We start from the raw sequence: 17347 nt of genomic DNA, 5'->3' as shown, positions 1-17347 counted from the left end.
TGGTGGCATTCTGCGATGTTATTTTTCAGTGTTTGCACGTTGTCAGGCGACACAACCACTGTAGTGCACTCTGGTGCCTTCAAGTTTAATTTATTTTTACCTTCGCGCAATTAATCAGCTTTCTGTCCGCAGTCCTTGTGGCTGCATCGCCCACAGACGCTCTGGGTTCAGGGGTTAATTGTCTGCATCTGAATTCCCTCCCCCGGCTCCTCATCGCCACCCTGCATCGCAGACCCCCACACAAAGCCTTCATATGTATGGTAATCAGTCGGCAAGCTGAAAAACCACTCCCTCTTCTTTAGGAGTGAATTCATAACCCTATCGGAGTCTGCATTTGTGCATCGTACAGCAGTTTTACAAGGTTTGCTTTTACATTTGCGGAATTGACGTCACACCCTAATTTCATGGCAATTGTGCCATCGCTGAATTTTCATCCTGGAAAAAAAACATTTATTCCACTTTTTTTCCCATGTTTTAAGTAACAAAAAAAAACTGCGTTTTTGTTTATCTGAAAGATAAAGGACTTTTCGACAGAGCGGACAATCGATGAAATACAATAACAGAGTCGAGCAAAAAGGGTTAAATAATTTATTACAAAGCGTGGATATGGAGATGACGGGACTGATTACCCTTATCGACAAATAGTTAAGCTCGGTGCTCGCATAAAAGCGTCACCGGCACACGTCCCGGGGTTAATGATTGTCACGCATGTTTCGTGTTAAATTACGGAGCACGCCGCGTGCACGCTTTTACCGCGGTCACCAGAGAGAAGGTCTGCACGAGGGAGCGGCGTGCCTGCTTTTTCCGTCATCGGAAATCGCGCGCGGTGTGTTAGTTGACGAGAGCCTCACTCGACTCGCGCTGGCGTTAGCGCTGTGCGCAGGAAGGGTGCGGTTTGAATCCCTGTCCATTGGTGTCCCACAAACTGTGTTTCCCAAGAGGCTATTGCAACCCCGTGGGCTCCTGCAAGCTTATACGGTAAAAAAAAATACTTTGGTATTCTCCGGGTTCGCCGGCTTTCCCCCACGTGCCAAACACTCGGTGATGGAAGTGGCCAAACATCCCAAAGCAGGGCTCCTCTGGAAAACAGTCTTGAGATTGAGTATTTTAAAGGTAAATAAATGCCATTATTATCATTTTCATTATGCTCTATGAATTTGAATGCATGCCAGTTGTATTTTTCCGGCTTCAATCAAAGACCAGCCCCTGTTTCGTCATCGCGTTTTGCCCCACAGATAACAATGGCATATCTATCCTTGGCATGGACCAACCCTGAAATCGAGCTACCGACCTTGCCACTGCGTCCATTCAGAGCGTATCGAATGAGTCCTCGATATTCTCCCACTCCCCCCGCGGTAGGCGCTTTGTTAAATACCCAGCAGAACATTCCCACCGGCCCTGCTACAGAGAGTGCAATTCGTCGCTGGGGTTTTTTTGTTGTTGCGTGCACTCAGACCATCAACTGACTACACTTGAGGTTTAATCACGCACGGCTGCTCGGATTCTATGCCAGGGTCTAAGCGGTGTCAGCTCGTTTGAGCACAGGGACAATTGTCCTTTTTCCCCCCCCCCTCCCTCTACGTGCTAGACCTGAGCTTGAATGCGTGCCCTCAGTGGCGGCCGGCATCTTAATCCAACCGAGGCGTCGCCCCCGTGAGTCACGCGGCCACCCCTACTTATGCAGGATTCTTCATGGTTTACCGGGCTCACACGTCCTGTGTGGCTGTCTACGTGACCGCACGGTGATAATACCTGCCCCCCCCCCAATCCCCCACCCTGGGGGATCACGGAGCAGCCGTGTTTAATTAAAAATAAATAAAGCTACCACTTAGTGCGTGGCGGCTGACCCTGTGATTTTTGACTCGGCGCTCTCGGGAGATTCGTAGTGAACATCTCCCAGAGCGTATACAATGCTACAATGATGCAGGCATTGCCACCACTGCACGTATGTGTCATGAAGCCCTCTCGGATAACGATGATGATGCAACCGTACCTTCTCTTTCTTCTGCTATATCCTGTGGTCGTTGCAGGGGCAACAGCTGCCCGCCGTGGTCCACTCTTGCGGTATCCCACCTTTCTGGCTTTTGGACTTTCGCCGTGGTCATCGGAATAGCATAAGCACTTAATTGCAGTCGAGGTGCCGGTCTGTCGGATATTTGTGCTCCGTACATAACGCTGTAGTCCAGATGCTTTGAATACATCACGATGTAGGTAAACATAGGTCCATGAATGCATTGAAGCCCCTTTCACGAACATTTCGTTTCGTGACCAACCCTCCTGTGCATGAAGTACCTGTATTTCTCTCGGCGATTACACGGCAATGGAATTCGTCAAGTTCATTGTTTTAGCCGGGTGGGAACCGAAGAGACCGGGAGAGAGCCTCATTTGCAAGAGTGACCTGGTCCACCAAAACTGACGAATGTAAAACGAATAAAAGCAACAGCATTGTGAAGAAATGGCAAGTGCAGTGCGGGCGTAATCGCCATGGCGATGAGATGGACTCTGTTATGAGTCGCACCGCCCAGTTACGCGAGAACGTTTAGGAACTCTGAAGTCCCCAATTAGCGCTTACGTCGCATTTAGTGAGCAAACAAATTGTTTGATGAGACTCGTACGGTGAGACAACCCCCGTGACCGATACGGCATGGAGCGGCCCGCATTCAGCAGTATCTTGACATTAGGCTGTATATGTATATATGTACGTTGAACTCCTTCAGCTGTAAATCACGACTGTGGATATATGTTTAATGAACAAATCACCTGGAATGAAGCCAAGCAGGCTTGAGCCCGACGTGATGAGGCTTGGATGGGCGACCACTGCGTCTAAAACACTTTGTGCTATTGGCTGGTGCGGGGCTTCGCTGGGGGCAACAGGAGGTAGTGCAGCGTACGCAATTGTTGTACTGTACGTCTATGCTCCCCCACCCCACTTGTCCAACCTGCACTGACCAGCAGGATGAAGTATGGTCAAGTAACCCCGACGACCTGGACGGCATGGAGGAGGCCTCCGTCCCGCGGTGGTTTAACAAAGGGCTGTGTGTATGTGTTTAACGTACAGAGAGGTGTGTGTGTGTGAACGTTGCATGTAGCAGCGTGAGTGGATGGAGAGTGGAGACTGAGAGAGCCCATTAGGCTGACAAGGTCAGGTAAAGCAGCGCCCCTGTGTGCGTACGGACACAGGGCGCCAGCGATGCTCACAATGGGACATTGAGTTGGCGCGGGGGGGCGGCAGGGGGTGGGGGGGTGCCGAGGTCACCGTTATTGCTGGAGCGCCGCGTGCGGTAGCGCATTAAAGTTTTATTGTTTCAAGGGCGCTAATTGACGGCTAAAAATAAACGAGCAGACACTTGCGCAGGAAGTGTGGTCGCTGCAGAGGGTGTGGGGGAGGGGGGAGGGGGGAGGCTCCTCGTACCCTACGGCCGCTCTCTCCGAGAATGATTTGTTTCCGTTTTTTCGGCTTGCGTGCGATTGTGGAGCGATCGTTACGAAATGACGAAGACGACGACGAGAGGCCAACGGTTCGGTTTGTACAGATGTTTACACGTACAGCACAGGGCGCTTCAAAAAAATGTTAACGCTTCTGAGAATTTGCAACAATACCACAAGAAAAGGTGCCTCCGGAGACCACCTGGAGAAGATGCCAGGCACGTGTTGACAATGATGGCGAACGAGTGGAGAGACTTTTTTTAAGCTATTAACATTTACATTTGTTATCATGTGACAGTGTATTAACCGTTATTTTCCCATTGAAAACGGTAGTCCCATATAAGTGTTAACATTTTTTTGAAGCGCCCTGTATTTGGGTTGTAACCAACGAACTCTTTTTTTTTCTTATAGGTAAGGCCCACTGAGCTACACAGCTCTTTGTCAGAAGCCACCTGGCAATCACAAATGATAGCTCCACGAAGTGGCTTCCCACGCGGACATTTCTATCAGCAGCCACATACTCTGAACGCACGTTTCTCGTGACGATGGAGAGAGGGTGGCTCTGGGAAGAAAGAGGAGCACAGTGGCAATTCCAGTACATGATGCCGTGTTCTCCAGACAGTAAGACGCGTCCATCACAGCTTTTGCTTTAAAACACAAGGGGAAAAAGTGCATCTTGTCGTCTGGAGAATACGGTGATAATTCTGTATTTTCCCTGAGAGCCTCGCAGTCTTAAGATCCGTTTTTCATCATCATCCTTTAATTACACTGCACCTCCCATGCAGTGTATCTGGCGGCGCTAAATCCACTAATCCTCGTTTGTCATGTTGGAGTACCTGGAGAAAACCCACACTTTTGAGGGGGTAACATGCAAAGTTGCACACATAGAGATTCAATAATCCGTCGCTGTCATCCCCTGACCGCCTCACAAAACGGAGAGCGATGTGGACATGTGACTCACCAAGAGAGCAAATCTGGAGCGAGCCGTAGCGACAGCGAGGGCGACCGTGAGACGGCGGGCAACGCAGAGAGGCACCTGTTGTGTTGAGAGCCCCGCCTGGCTACGTGCAGAGCGACATACTGGGTGTGACTCCAGTGAACCCCCGGTGCCCTCCCGACCCCGTCATTCAAACACGATAAGGACGTGTTCTGCAAACAGCACAGCGGGCGCGTTTTAACCCCTCCCTCCCTTTTTCTGCCCGGCCATTCGACGCGACCTCTCGGCGGGCTCGCCTGCGAGGGCCGGGAGCCTTCCCGCGCGTGTGGCACTCCTCGTCCCTGGGGTGGGTGGGGGGTGGCTCCGTCGCCTAAAGGCGGCCGCGGGCAGCGCGGGCGGTTTAATTTGTCGCTGGCGGCGACGTGCCGGGGTTCGTAAAAGACGAGCGCTCGTGCGCCGCTGGGTTTAGGAGGCGCGCTGCCAAACGCCGCCTCCACGGCCCGTCTGCGTCACCTTTTAATTTCTGGGGGCTCTTCACCTCGAGTAGCCGGGTTAGAAAGGGCGCTTGTTCTGTTTGCCACGGCAAGCAGTCGGATCATTTAGCCAAAACGGCCGTCCTCAGCGGTTGCTGCTGAATGGGCTTGGCGAGTCATCGGCCCGGCCCGACGCCATCTCCCCCACTCTCCCCGTCACGCGCAGAGCGGGTTCCGTCTCTTCGCAGTGCTTTGCAAGAAATATGACGTCTTCGGTATTCCAAAATATGTATTTGGCACGTAGCGATTCAACCGCACAACAGCGATGCGATGAGTTTTCACGATTCAGGAATGGATCCTTTCGTTCGTGCAGTTTCATTCACCCCATTTGTATGTAATTCATGTTGTCAGTTAATGTATTGTACTTACACGCATAATTTTACGCATTTATATTCGGCATGAGAATGCATGTCAATCGATTAAGCGGTACATTGTTTAAATCGATGAATCAATGCATATAATTATAATGTAGCTTGTGAATATACTGATTTAGATTTGTTTGCAACATATAGTGGACGTACTTATTTTATCTCGAGAAAGAGAGCAGTCGGCCACGATCAATCCACTGCTGTGTTAAGGCCTCCCCTGCACGCGGGCTGATTTCGTCGCTCAATCTCTGCGGTGGACGCCCTCTCGGGCGGCTTCCTCCCTCTGACCGCCGGTCGTCGTACCTTCTCCCGACGTGCCCTGCCCTCTTGCTGTTGTTCACAGTCAAAAATGTGTCTTCAAGCGGCGTATCCTCCTTAATCCGTGCGTTGCTCCCTGTGTCTCTCGGAGCATTTCCAAGCCTTTGGCTCTCCGCACTTCTTTGCACACTTTTCAGCTTTTGTTCCGGTTGCTTTGTTCTGGCTCCTTTGTCCACGTCTAATCCACGTCATGTGGATCAGACACGGATCACACACGTGGATCCGACATTGACGTCATCGCACGTAACATACACATGTTGCACAATGCTTGTTGCGCACTTTGTTTACGTTGTGTTCATGTATTTCTCAGTATTGTTGTATGGATTGTGTGTTGTTTTGGTTTTTTCCTCGTCACGCTGGGTTGTTTGGGTATTGCGTACATTAATATCCATTGTGGTTTGTTACAGGGTAATACAGTATTGTTGGGATTGAGCGGTGGTTAGTGCACCGCGTTATGAACCAAGCCACACCAGTTTGATCCCCGGCCACGGCTAACACCAGTGGTGAGAGTGAAATCTAAACCGGTCCTGGGCACCCTGGCCCCCTTAACGATGTAACAACCCCCACGATCAACGCGTGTGGGGAGGCAATTCATCCAGCAGTGGATTGATAAACCCTTCACGCCGTGCACACGAGGGTCCTGGCAGCAGAATTTCCGGGTCATCTGGAGTTTGGAGGGAGGCGCGAGGGATTTGGGGAGGAGGCCGTCGCGGAGAGGGGCTCAGCCGTCGGCTCTGGGTGCGGACGAGGGCAACAGCAGCGGCCGCGGCAGTGGCTGTGAGAGACGTTGCGCGTCACCCGACTCCCTCCTCGTCTTCGTCCACCCCTCTCGATTGGCAGGCGCGGCCACCCCGCACCGACGTCCCTCGTACCCTCCTCTTCGTCCCTCTTCTTCGTGGATTGAAGGGAATTTATTTCCGCGTAAAGGGGGACTAGACCGCGACGCTACGGCAGCGTCCTGCCCGTAGCCGTTCCGCTGATCTCTGAGCGTGCGTGGCCCGCCCATTGGGGTTAATGTCGGGGTGGAGGTTCGTTTGCTTTGAGGTGTGGGGTTATGGAAAGGAACGGGGCCGGAGTTAAGGCCGGGGTAAGGAATAGGGTCGCAGATAAGGAGATAGGGTTCGGATTTTAGGGGTGCCGACGGTGCTGAGAGTAATTAAGGAGCTCCATTGGAGCTGCCTTGGCTGCCCCTGGGACCCATCTTTGTTGGTGCTGGGCTCCAGTTGTTTCGTCGCAGGCTGCCCCCCACGTGCTTGATCTCTTCTCGCCAACCCCCCATCCGCTCGTCCACGCGAATGTGGTTTTCATTATTGGAGAGTGTCTTGAGATATGATTGTATTGCGACGGCATATAAATGAACACTGTTGTTGTTGAGAGACGTGGATAAGATTAGTGTCAGAGTTTGCGGCTGGGGCTGGGTGAATAAAGTCGATACTGACCACCGCAGCCTTTGTCCACGGGCTAAACCTGCAGCACGCGTGCACCGTGACACAGACAGAATATTATAACTTCTGCGAGCAGTGGCGGGAAGCGGCAAGAACTGTAATCAACAACTAGTCACTCCAATCCCGAATGCACACACAAAATAGATGCAACAATGACCGCTCGGTCATTCAACTGAAAGAAATTGCGCTCGCGGAGTGCAAAACGCTTCCAAAGATAATGCGCGAAGTGGACTGATGAAGGGCCCCGGGTGAATTTGTCCACCGATTACGACGCGCGGCCCCAGCGCGAAGTGAAAGCCACTCTTACGCTTCCGTTTTCAAAACAGCCGCTCGCTCAAAACGTCTTCTGTTTTTTTGTTGTTGCTTGCCCGGGTCGGCGTGCGGTCGTGAGCGCGCGCCATACCGGCGCACACGAGACGTCAACGGTGGCTGTCCCCATGTGCCAAGCTTATGTCACAATGACCGGTACCTGAGGTGTCCTGAAATGACCCAAAATTACCTGGACCTACCTGAAGTTGATTGATTGGCGGTGTTTTTTCAACCACGAGATAGCCCTTGGGATTCATTATTTCTGGCAAGGGAGACCACACGGGTGCCATAGTTACGTACAGACGGCCATTTTCAATCTCTACTGTTTTCACGATGTGTTGCGTTGACCTTAAAAAACCTAAATTTTCCGTAAACGAGGCAAATGTCCCAGTGCCCCGTGTCTCAAATGAGTTATTTCTGTTTGTCGCACAAGACGTTATGTAACACTTTACATAACCGTTTGTAATGCAAATGCAACGACCCAATTCATTAGCCGAGACGGCACAAGAACTGGGGCGTTTAAAATCGGCTCTGCAGTCTGGCAGGAGATTAAATGGAGTACGAAATAAAAACATCAAAGAATTGCGCTACGGAAGATTATTCAATCGTTATTTTTCGAGCAGTGTGTAAAATCAAAGGCAGCTCATCCATTCCTTTGACTGCCTCAACACTTACCAGACAGGCTTGTTATCTAGACCGGTGGTGCACTTTCGTGGATAGGCGCACAGCGGCAGAGCATACAAATGTCATCCCACGATGCACCGCGCCTCCATTGCCAAATGTCACACGGGTGTGCGGACACTTGGCCGCTGCCCTGTGCTGCCGATAGACCCCCTCGTGGTTACCTTTCTATGCTGCCGATGTTTTCGTGGCCACAGTTACGAGCTGCGGCGTTCCGCGCCCTCCGCTGACACCCGGCCAGAGCCGCGTTGAGGTCCTCACGTGCGCTGAACGTCTCTCGTCCCGCCAAATCCACGTCGCGTGAATTCACGACCCTGAAAGCTTTTGTTATGAACATTTCAGTCTGCGGCAATTTAAAAGCATATTACCGTGCTGAAGTGGTTCGTGGTTTCCTGTCTTAAATGCTTTTTTTTCAAACATACTGACAGAGGTATGCTGGTAGCTGAGTGCTCAGAGCATTGAGCCAGCACAGCTGACATCCTGAGTTAAAATCCGTGTTTCAGCCAACCGTGATTAAAACTGTTTCTCAAATGTAGGAGGTTCATGGTCCCCAACTTGGTCACAATCTCATTTTAAAAATATGGTTTACTTCATTTGGTTAAAAAAATTGCCAGCTCTAAACGTAAAAAAAATATATATATAATTTGTTATGTAATAGATCGGACATCTCTATAGCAGGCAGCATGGGGAATTGCAGTGCCCTAAGCATGGATACAATAGATCACTTGAAGGGGTTTCACAGCTAGTTATGTGGTGTATAATATGTTAAATCACGGGATTTATCGGACAAGTCACCTCCCACATGCCCTTCTCGAAGGCAGGGTGCTGCGCTTACCTGCGAGAGTTTGAAATGGGCAAGTCTTGCATCCTGCGCCATGGCACTGCCAGAGTTATTGCAAATAAAATTGCGAAAAACCAGCAGTAAGTATATAAACAAATAACTGTAGTTGGACTCTGCTAGAACGGTCTCCCTCAGAACCATTAACTTACATTGCTGTTTATATATGTGTCAAAAAGCGATCGACAATAAAGGTGTTTTGGGTTCGATCGCGTAGATATAATTGTGTCGTTAAACCCGCCACCACCCGACAGCCAATTAGTAAGGTTTGTCACGTAAAAAAATGCGCCAATTAGTTACTACTTCAGCACACCGGTGTTGTGTTGGAGAGTAAACCCACAACATTTACAAGTGGAGGTTTTTCTTACACATTTTTATTTTTATTAAATTTCCTGCCTCGTAATCTCCTATATGTCCCCTGCCCTCTCCAATGCCCTCTCAACCCCCTGAGTCTATTGAAGATCGAGGGAGTCGGTTTCCTCTGAGTTGACGGCACCGGGGGGGGAGGTTGTTTTTTTGCCGAGCGGGTGGCGGTGGCGGAGGGAGAGAAGGAGGGTGCGAGGCAGCGGCTGCGTGCGTCTCGCCCCCAGGACCGGGCGATGGCGGCGGGGAAGGCGCGCTGCTTCGCCAACTCGGACCAGCACCGCGCGCGCAACCGGTTGTGGCAGGCCGTGCTGCTGCTGCTGCCCTCGCAGGGCCCGGTAAGCGTCGCCACGGGGGTCCCGCCCCCCGCCCTGCCCCAGCCTCCCACTGGCGGCAGAAGATGCGTCGTCGTTCAGCTGGTGGGGGGAGGAGGCTGAGTAACCCCCCCCTCACCACCCCCTTCCTAATTCTTAGCGGTCCTAAAAGTGTCATTACAATTTTTCAAAGCGGTGGAGGTTTTTCTTTTCATGTTCAAATAACGCACGCCAGGTAAGAGTGGATTGTACCTTAACGCCTTCTCTTCACCGTTCAACGTTTGTTTTAAGTTCGCCGCCCTACTTTCAACAAAGTGACGCTGCAGGGTGGGATTCCGTAAAAAAATACTCTCAGCGTTAGACATGACGGTCTCACACCTCATCTATCCACTCGTCCACGTTCCACCTTTGCGCCGCTGCTCTGTCACTCGTTTGCGTTATCGGTGACCCACTACCCGACCTTCGCTTCTGCCTCGAGTGCATCGAGGTCCCTTTCGTCACCGTGCCAACCGTGAACCGTGAACCGTGAACCGTGAACCGTGAACCGTGAACCGGTCTCTCGTGCAGCCCGTGACTTCTGCACGTGGATTCCAACAAACGAGGTTCCTGAAAATGGGCACGAGGAAACAAATCCAATTCCCAAACACCGTCTCACAAGGTGGTGGGGGGCGGGGCGGGGGGCACAGCGGTGTTTTGATTAAAATTTAGTGGCGGCTCGGCATCGTGACTCCGACCAGAGTGGAGTAATTTACTTAACGCCCGCGGAGGCCACTTAGCGCAAACGAAATCGACGTCTCTCCGCAAGTCGGCCGTGTCCTCTACGCATACTCCATGGGTCAGCGCTGCAACGGTCGATCATTTATTCCGAGTTATTCGCTTAATAATTATCTTTGTTTGCACGGGGGCATTATTAATTCATATACCATATCTCAACACATCCTATGCATCGCTTATAAGTTTTAATATGTTGTCGTTATTTGATTAGCGACCAATTGAGGAGAGGTGTTATTCATCCCATTTTCCAAGGTTGTATAGAAAGGTGATAGGAAAATGTTGATATTGATATTTGACATTCTGACATAACATTTCATGGGTTGTCTTATAATGAACAATTGAATGAATGAATGGAGATACGCACAGGGGAAAGAGTAAGCGTAAGACTTCAGCGGCACGAGTGTGCTGTTGGTATCTGTTGGGGTCGCTGTAATCGGCACGTTTCGCTATCAACATTTCAGCAGAGGTGGCTGTGCCCATCGGCAAAATCAGAAACCGGTTGGAGCCCGCCTAGCGATGCTGAACGCTGCTCCCGCACGCGTGAGAGGTGTAACGGCTACCGGCTCATCGCCAGTGGCTCTCACTGCACGGGGTCCTCAAAACCACGCAGAGCGCCCCGGGATTAATGCCCCCCCCCCCCTTTATTCGACTTCACCCACGGCTGGCCCCGGCGCCCTCTCGCCTCTCGCCAGGACGAGGTGGAGTGCGTGTTTGCGAGGGCGTGCGCGGCGACGGCGGACGACAACCAGCCGTCCGTGGCCTACCTGCTCGAGTGGGCGCTCGTGCTCGCGCTCAACCGACGGCCGCACCTCCTGGGCGACCTCGTCGCCGCCCTCGCCTACGTGAGTGGGCGCGCTGGGCCCCGCGAGCCACGCCGCCCGCACGCGTTGAACCGCGCCTGCGCCAGTTTTAATCGGTTGTGCTGTGAGCTGTGCGGAGCCTCGTCGATTAAAATCGATCGCGACAGTCGTGTCGAACGTATCTCGATCGCGCGCGTGCGGATCCGTTGATCGTTATACGATATGCGCGAATTGAACGTAATTGATGTGCCAACGTCACGTTTAGGCATAATGGCACTAACTTCGCAAATGAGACTTACAAGAATAATCTCTTAAATGGAATCGCGACCCAGAGTCGTGACAATTCATCGATTCATTGTGTGGGGGTAGATGGTCACATTTTGATTTCGCTATTTCACGTCTTGACCTCATGAACGAGGGCGTTCACACGAAGCCTGTTGCGTGGCTGAGACCAGGACCCGGAGAAAAACAAGAGCTGCGTCTGCAGCCTGCTCTCCGTGCTCGCACACTTCCCAACGGTGGCCGCCAGCAACTCGGACAAGGTACTCGCTGTGCACACGGTGTGGATGGTTCACGGTTCACTTGACGCACGCTTTTTGGATTGGTTTTTGAATGAACGGCGTACGGTGACCGCTTTGTATCTGTGAGGTGAAAAAGAAGTCGATCCAGTCGTAAAATATATCGCCAGCTCTAACTTACGGCCTCCAGACCACACTCGCCAATCCATCCCCCGCACCCCCGATTAGCACGGTCGGCTACGCGCATTGCAAAAGAAGTTCAACACGCGCGCACACGCGTGCGTTAAACGCCTTACGGCTTCGCCGTCATCTGCCTACGCTCGACAACCCGGTTTGGTCGCGGGCGGCCGATACCACCGGGATTTAGCCCAGGTTCTCGTCGGCGGTGCCCGCTCGGCACCGCGACCTCCGCGCCACCGCTTGCCGCCATCGTGGTTAACCAGCGGAGGGGCGGGGGGGGGCGGGGGGGTTGCGTTGGTGCCCACGCGGTGGGGGGGGGGGGGGGGGCACCTGCTCGCCGCCAACGGCGTGCGTCCCACGCAGCTCCCGTGAGCAACGCCAAATGAAAACACAGCGGGGTCCCGCCAAGGTCTCTCGGCACACGCCGCGTGTTTAGTCTGTGTTTTGATTTACTGTGCGTGTGTGTACGCGCACGTGCCGTGCGTATGTATATTGTACAGACTTACAATTGTAAAAAAATACCACTCCCACGATTTTGGAAGGGATATGTGCATCCGCTGCTGCAACTCTAAGTTACGTTTTTAATTCTCCATGGTTCGTTCGTCGATCTATTTGCCTTTTACGATCACTGAAGTTTTAGTAGTGGGCTGTCGGTGGCGGTGGGAACCGCATACACTCGCTTGAACATCATCATCAACCATTATCTATCCACTGCTGGACGAGAGCCTTCCACAACTGATGCCGTCCCTCACAGTCCTGCAATGCAACATCCATATTGCTCCTGCACACGAGCAGATGTCATCTCTGCGCTGGACGTCCTCTCGTTCTTGTTCCCTCCTTTGGCTGCCACTCCTCCGTGAGTCTCGACCAGTTATTTAACTGCTGAGTTAAATTACTGGGCTGGGGCAGAACACATTTTGATTGAAAAGATGATCAATAACAATAGGTGAAGGTGAAGGCGCAGCCCTGCAATTTCTTGGTCATGCCACTACTGGAACAAGGGCCTCCACGAGCAGGAGGACTCGAGAGCCCCTCTAGAGAGTATCTGGGCCTACTCTGCTACGCCGGCCAGGCGTCTTCAACGGCAATGAATGAAGCGGAAGTGATCGAGTCATCTGGCGGTGTTTTCCGCGCCCGTGGCTTGCTGGTGCGATCAGCAGGATGCCGGTCTCCGCTGCCTGCGCGCCGTGCTGCCCTGGTGCATGAGCCACAGCTTCCTCGTGCGACTCTACGCCCTGCTGACGCTGGGCCGCGTCTGGGGGGCGGCCTGCGCGCCGGGAGCTGCCGAGAGGCCGGCCGGGCCGGCCGACGGGGAGCTGCGGGCGCTGGCGCCGCTGGTGGAGGTGTGCCTGCGGGGCGCCGCCTGCATGCCGGCCGCCGGGTACGGTTCGTGGCGCCGCCGTCGCGGGACGCAAACACTCGCGGGCGACCGTGTCGTGTACTTTGCCCGTTAGCAGAGTACACAACGGTTGCCCGTGACGTCGGTTGGGGGGTTTCGTTACTTCCAGCTGAAGCGACGGGCGCTGGTCGGGTGGCGGCGATGGACGCGATGGGTGGCTCGCGGCGACGATGGAGCCGGCATTAGATGCCTATCTGCGGAACAATGCAGTGTCTCTCGAAGGCAGTACAGACAGTAGGGTTTAGACAGGCTGTTCGTGCAGTGTTGGCATGTTTTTCTCTCGTGCGAGCGCAATAAAAAATATAACGCTGCGTGTGAAATAGCCGTATTAATGCCACTGAGGCGCCGTCTTGTTTCGCAGTGGATGTTAAAGATCTCCCCGACGTCGTTCGCGGGGGTAGGCCGTTGCGTGCCGGGGTCACGGTCCAAATTTGTAACATTTTGAAATAGTTTGCAAATTACTCAATTGGGATTATGCATATAAATAATTGTTCCCCTCCTGGCAGACTGCTGTCCCAGGCCACTCGTGCAAAATGAGACTCATCCTGGTCTCTTGGGTTCTCACCCGGTTCAACAACTTGAAACGTGAACCTCCGCCCTCTCGTTCACAGAAACATCGGCAGGAACTGGCAGAAACTGCAACAGCACTTCTTCTTCAGAACCTTCGAGCCACTGCTGGACTACAGCGTGGAGGTGAGCGGACCGGGGGCTGGCAGGAGTGAACGGTGGACAGTGGCGGCTTGTGGCTCCGGGTTTGTGGAGGCAAAAAAAGTCCGTGTCGGGTTTCTCCAGTTTCAGGCGACGGAACCGAGGAACTGGAATTGGCTGGGCAGTGGAATTATTGCTGGTGCCTCCTCCACCGGTCGGGTGCTTTCACAGGAGAACTGGTGTGGTGGTCACTCAGCACTGGTGTATCCTCATCATCATCATCATCCTCATCATCATTATCACACCTTGCCTGGACATTTCAGGTATCAATCCACCTCGGTTAGCCTGACTTTTAATGGAGTGTGTGTGGAGACAATATTAAAACTAAATTAAGCAATGCTTTTTTTATTTTACCAGGTAAGGCCCGCTGAGCTATATAGCTCTTTTTCAGAAGCAACCTCGCCACAAATGATACCCAAATGAAGTGGCTTATCATCATGTGAAAATGTATAGCCTCCAAATACTCTAAACGCATGATGGTTCTAAATGTGGAGGGAAAAACCAGAGGACCCGGATAAAAATCCACGCCAGTACGGGGAGTACATGCTAACTCCAAATATGCAGGTGTCAGGGTGGGGTTCGAACCCACGACCCCCTGTATACCAGGCGAGGTAGTTAACATCTCGTCTCCGTGGTGCCAACGTGGCGTTAACTTCCCAACATATCGGGGTTATTTGGGCCGAGTATATCGGTGTATATATGTAGAGCTTTTTTCGCACCGTTCGTAGCCAACCCGTGGTAATGATAGGTGGACGGTGGATATATTTTTAGGGTGGATCGGTAGCCCCAAGGCGGCAGGGGTTGACCGATTGCGTGAGTCCACCACGCGCTCGCCAAGCCTGGCCTCGGGAGGTTGGCCGTGTAGGCTGAGTTTGAATGCCACGGCTGGCGATTCAGTTTGAGGGGGGCTAAGCCCTGTTAGCCCGGGCCTCGCACCACCCATGTCCGGGTGTGAGATGTAATATCGTGACAATTTGCGATCGTACCTGGCGTGCGCATGCAGAGTTTGTGGCTTGTGATTGCGCGGGGCCTCACGTGCCACGACACCGGTGGCGCGGAGGACGCGAGGGAACCGGTCGTTGCCTCTCCGGCTTCTTCCCCCGCTCCGCAGGGGGCCTCGTAATGAGGGTGGCAGGGGAGGGCCCCGAAGGCACTGGATCTCAGAGGTGATGAGTCGTGTCACCACAGTTACGGTCCCCAGCTGTGAGTCCAATGACGACGCGGTATCACCGCATCATTTGCACGCTGCGAGCATTTGAAAATACCGCGAAATGAAAGATATTACCGTAAAAAAAAGCAATGTGGGATTGTATCAGTGTCAGTAATTGCTGGAATTGACGCTGTTGGTCCATGTGGCTTTGGGCTCATCAATGGAGGGCTCCCAGGATATTCGCACTCCGAGGGCCCCCCTCCAATGTGGTTTAGCCACCGGGACCTTTGGCTCTCCCTCTGGGAGGGCCATGTGGATGGAGTTGCTGCGTGGGGAAATTAATGTGGGTTGAGTCAGGGGGGCGGGGAGGCTGGGAAGGGCGTCGGGAGGGGTGTGAAGGGGGAGCAAGCAGTTTTGAGATAAAAGAGTTCACGGGGAATGTTTTGTCCCATTCGTTGTGTGGCTTTATGGGGTACTATGGAGGATGCCTGCTCTGTTCACGGTCGCAGCATGAACGATCGACGTTTGATGTAGCTCACCAGATGCAGATCATTAAAAAAAATAATGGTATAAAGGACTACGGTCACTTAACGTGGCAGGGCTGCCCTGCGCCCTTGCCTATACACTTGTCACACCGTCACTCGATGAGAGTTCTCATCCTGCGCTGTTTGCCGTCAGCCCCACCTGGAGAACGGCTTTCTTAGAAGCACTTACGTCTCTCCACTCTCCATGTCCTTCAGCGTTTTTTGTTCATGTTGTCCTTGGCACACAGCTGCATACGGAAGGATGCACCAGTTAAAGTGGTCATTCTGAAAGTGATGACAACAACACCTTTGTGTGTTAAAATAAGAGTACGCTTTTTCCACTCGTACTAAGCCCAAGATAGATTTTTTTGTGCCTGTTTGTCGGTGATAAATTCACTATTTTATTTATTCAAGTATTTTCAAGCCCTTTTACCATTATCGAAAGTAATCATCAAAAACGGCAGACCTCTGAGCGAGAATACGGTGTTCCACACTCAGGACTGCGCTTTGTTGTTATTTAATTGAAAAATAAATTATGCTTTTATGCAGCGGGCCAGCTGCATGCCTCAAAGCGGAGCAAGGCCGATGCCTCTCCGCCTATCTCACGAGCAGGCAACGGGCAGCAATGCTGCCCAGCGCCGCCCATCACTGACCAGCGCTCCACATCAGGCTTTGGGTCTTTCGCTAGTTTGTTTGCTGATGCGTTTTTCGGAGTGCACCGCGTGTTGGGCAGCGTGGTGTCCGACCTTTTTCAGCGAGGCGAGTACCAATAAAACGACGCTTCAACCCTCCCGACGGAAAAGTGAGGGCGGCAGAGCTCGGCCGCCAATTCCGCGCGGTCACTCGGGAGCGGCGGCGCATGCGGCGACGGAGATGGAATGCGGCACATCCGGAGATCGCGTACTAGCCCATGATTATGCACACGCGCAAACCTCACCGGTGACGGGGATGTGCGCTGTTAAAATAAAAACGTACACACACACACGTCGACTTGTTTGCAAGGCATCGGGTCCTATCTGGAAGTTAGCCTCAATGACAAGTCAACAGAAAATATTCTCAGTCTTTATTTCCCGGTTTTGCGTGTGGGCGTGTGTGTGCGTCCGTGTAGGAGGGTGTTTTTTATTTTGCAGTGACGAGCGTGGTGCGGTGGTTAGCGCACTCCGCTACAAACCCAGCAACCTCAGTTTGATTCCCATCTGCGGTGAATATCTTCGGCGGGCGATATCTGGACCGGCCCTGGGCCTCCCGTAGGTCGAATCTTACTTAAATGAATACTTCGCTCGGTAGGGAAGTAAAGGCGGCCAGCCAGGCATGGTGCCGGCCACACCACACGCTCACTAACGGCGCTTGCCCTCATAGTCTAAGTAGCCTACACAGGGGATCTTGGTAGCAAGGTGTGTACACGCGTGTTTAGCCACATGCAATGAGCACACCCCAAAAACCCCAAAATGCGCGTGCAATGAAAAGAAACAAGTGTGTATTTCACAAAGCCACAGCACAGCGTGCCGTTATCACCGAAAGGGAAGTGGCGTGGGCGGCGGGGTAGAGGGCATCTCTGGGTAGCCCAGGGTCGGGAAGGCTGGAATTGTTGGAGGTGGAGGGGCTACAGGTGGGGGGGCATGGGGAGGGAGGGAGGCACTGTGCACAATGGAAGCGTTGTCGTTTTGCGGTATTCCCTTGTGTGGCGAAGGAGGCAATTTTTTGTCACTCGTGCAGCAGACGATTGCCACGGGGGAGCGCACGGGCAGCTGTGGCTGCGGGT

At 52.7% G+C, this 17347-nt stretch overlaps 1 protein-coding gene across 3 annotated transcripts in view; it reads left to right on the top strand.

Annotated features, from left to right (window-relative positions):
* The window catches only part of TARBP1 (tRNA guanosine 2 -O-methyltransferase TARBP1), a 64493-nt gene that overhangs the window by 25008 nt on the left and 22138 nt on the right, over positions 1–17347 (top strand). For 2 of the 3 annotated variants that reach the window (XM_078596567.1, XM_078596565.1), the window contains exons 23-27: positions 9446–9556; positions 10999–11148; positions 11562–11648; positions 12962–13185; positions 13815–13896. In XM_078596567.1, coding sequence (XP_078452693.1) covers positions 9446–9556; positions 10999–11148; positions 11562–11648; positions 12962–13185; positions 13815–13896 — 654 coding nt within the window. The remainder of the gene's footprint in view (positions 1–9445; positions 9557–10998; positions 11149–11561; positions 11649–12961; positions 13186–13814; positions 13897–17347) is intronic. The other variant, XM_078596566.1, reaches the window with a different exon arrangement.

Source organism: Lampetra planeri, chromosome 7, assembly GCF_965212315.1.
Source record: "Lampetra planeri chromosome 7, kcLamPlan1.2.h2, whole genome shotgun sequence".
Taxonomy (NCBI): Eukaryota; Metazoa; Chordata; class Hyperoartia; order Petromyzontiformes; family Petromyzontidae; genus Lampetra; species Lampetra planeri.
This window is presented reverse-complemented; position numbering and strand designations above follow the sequence as displayed.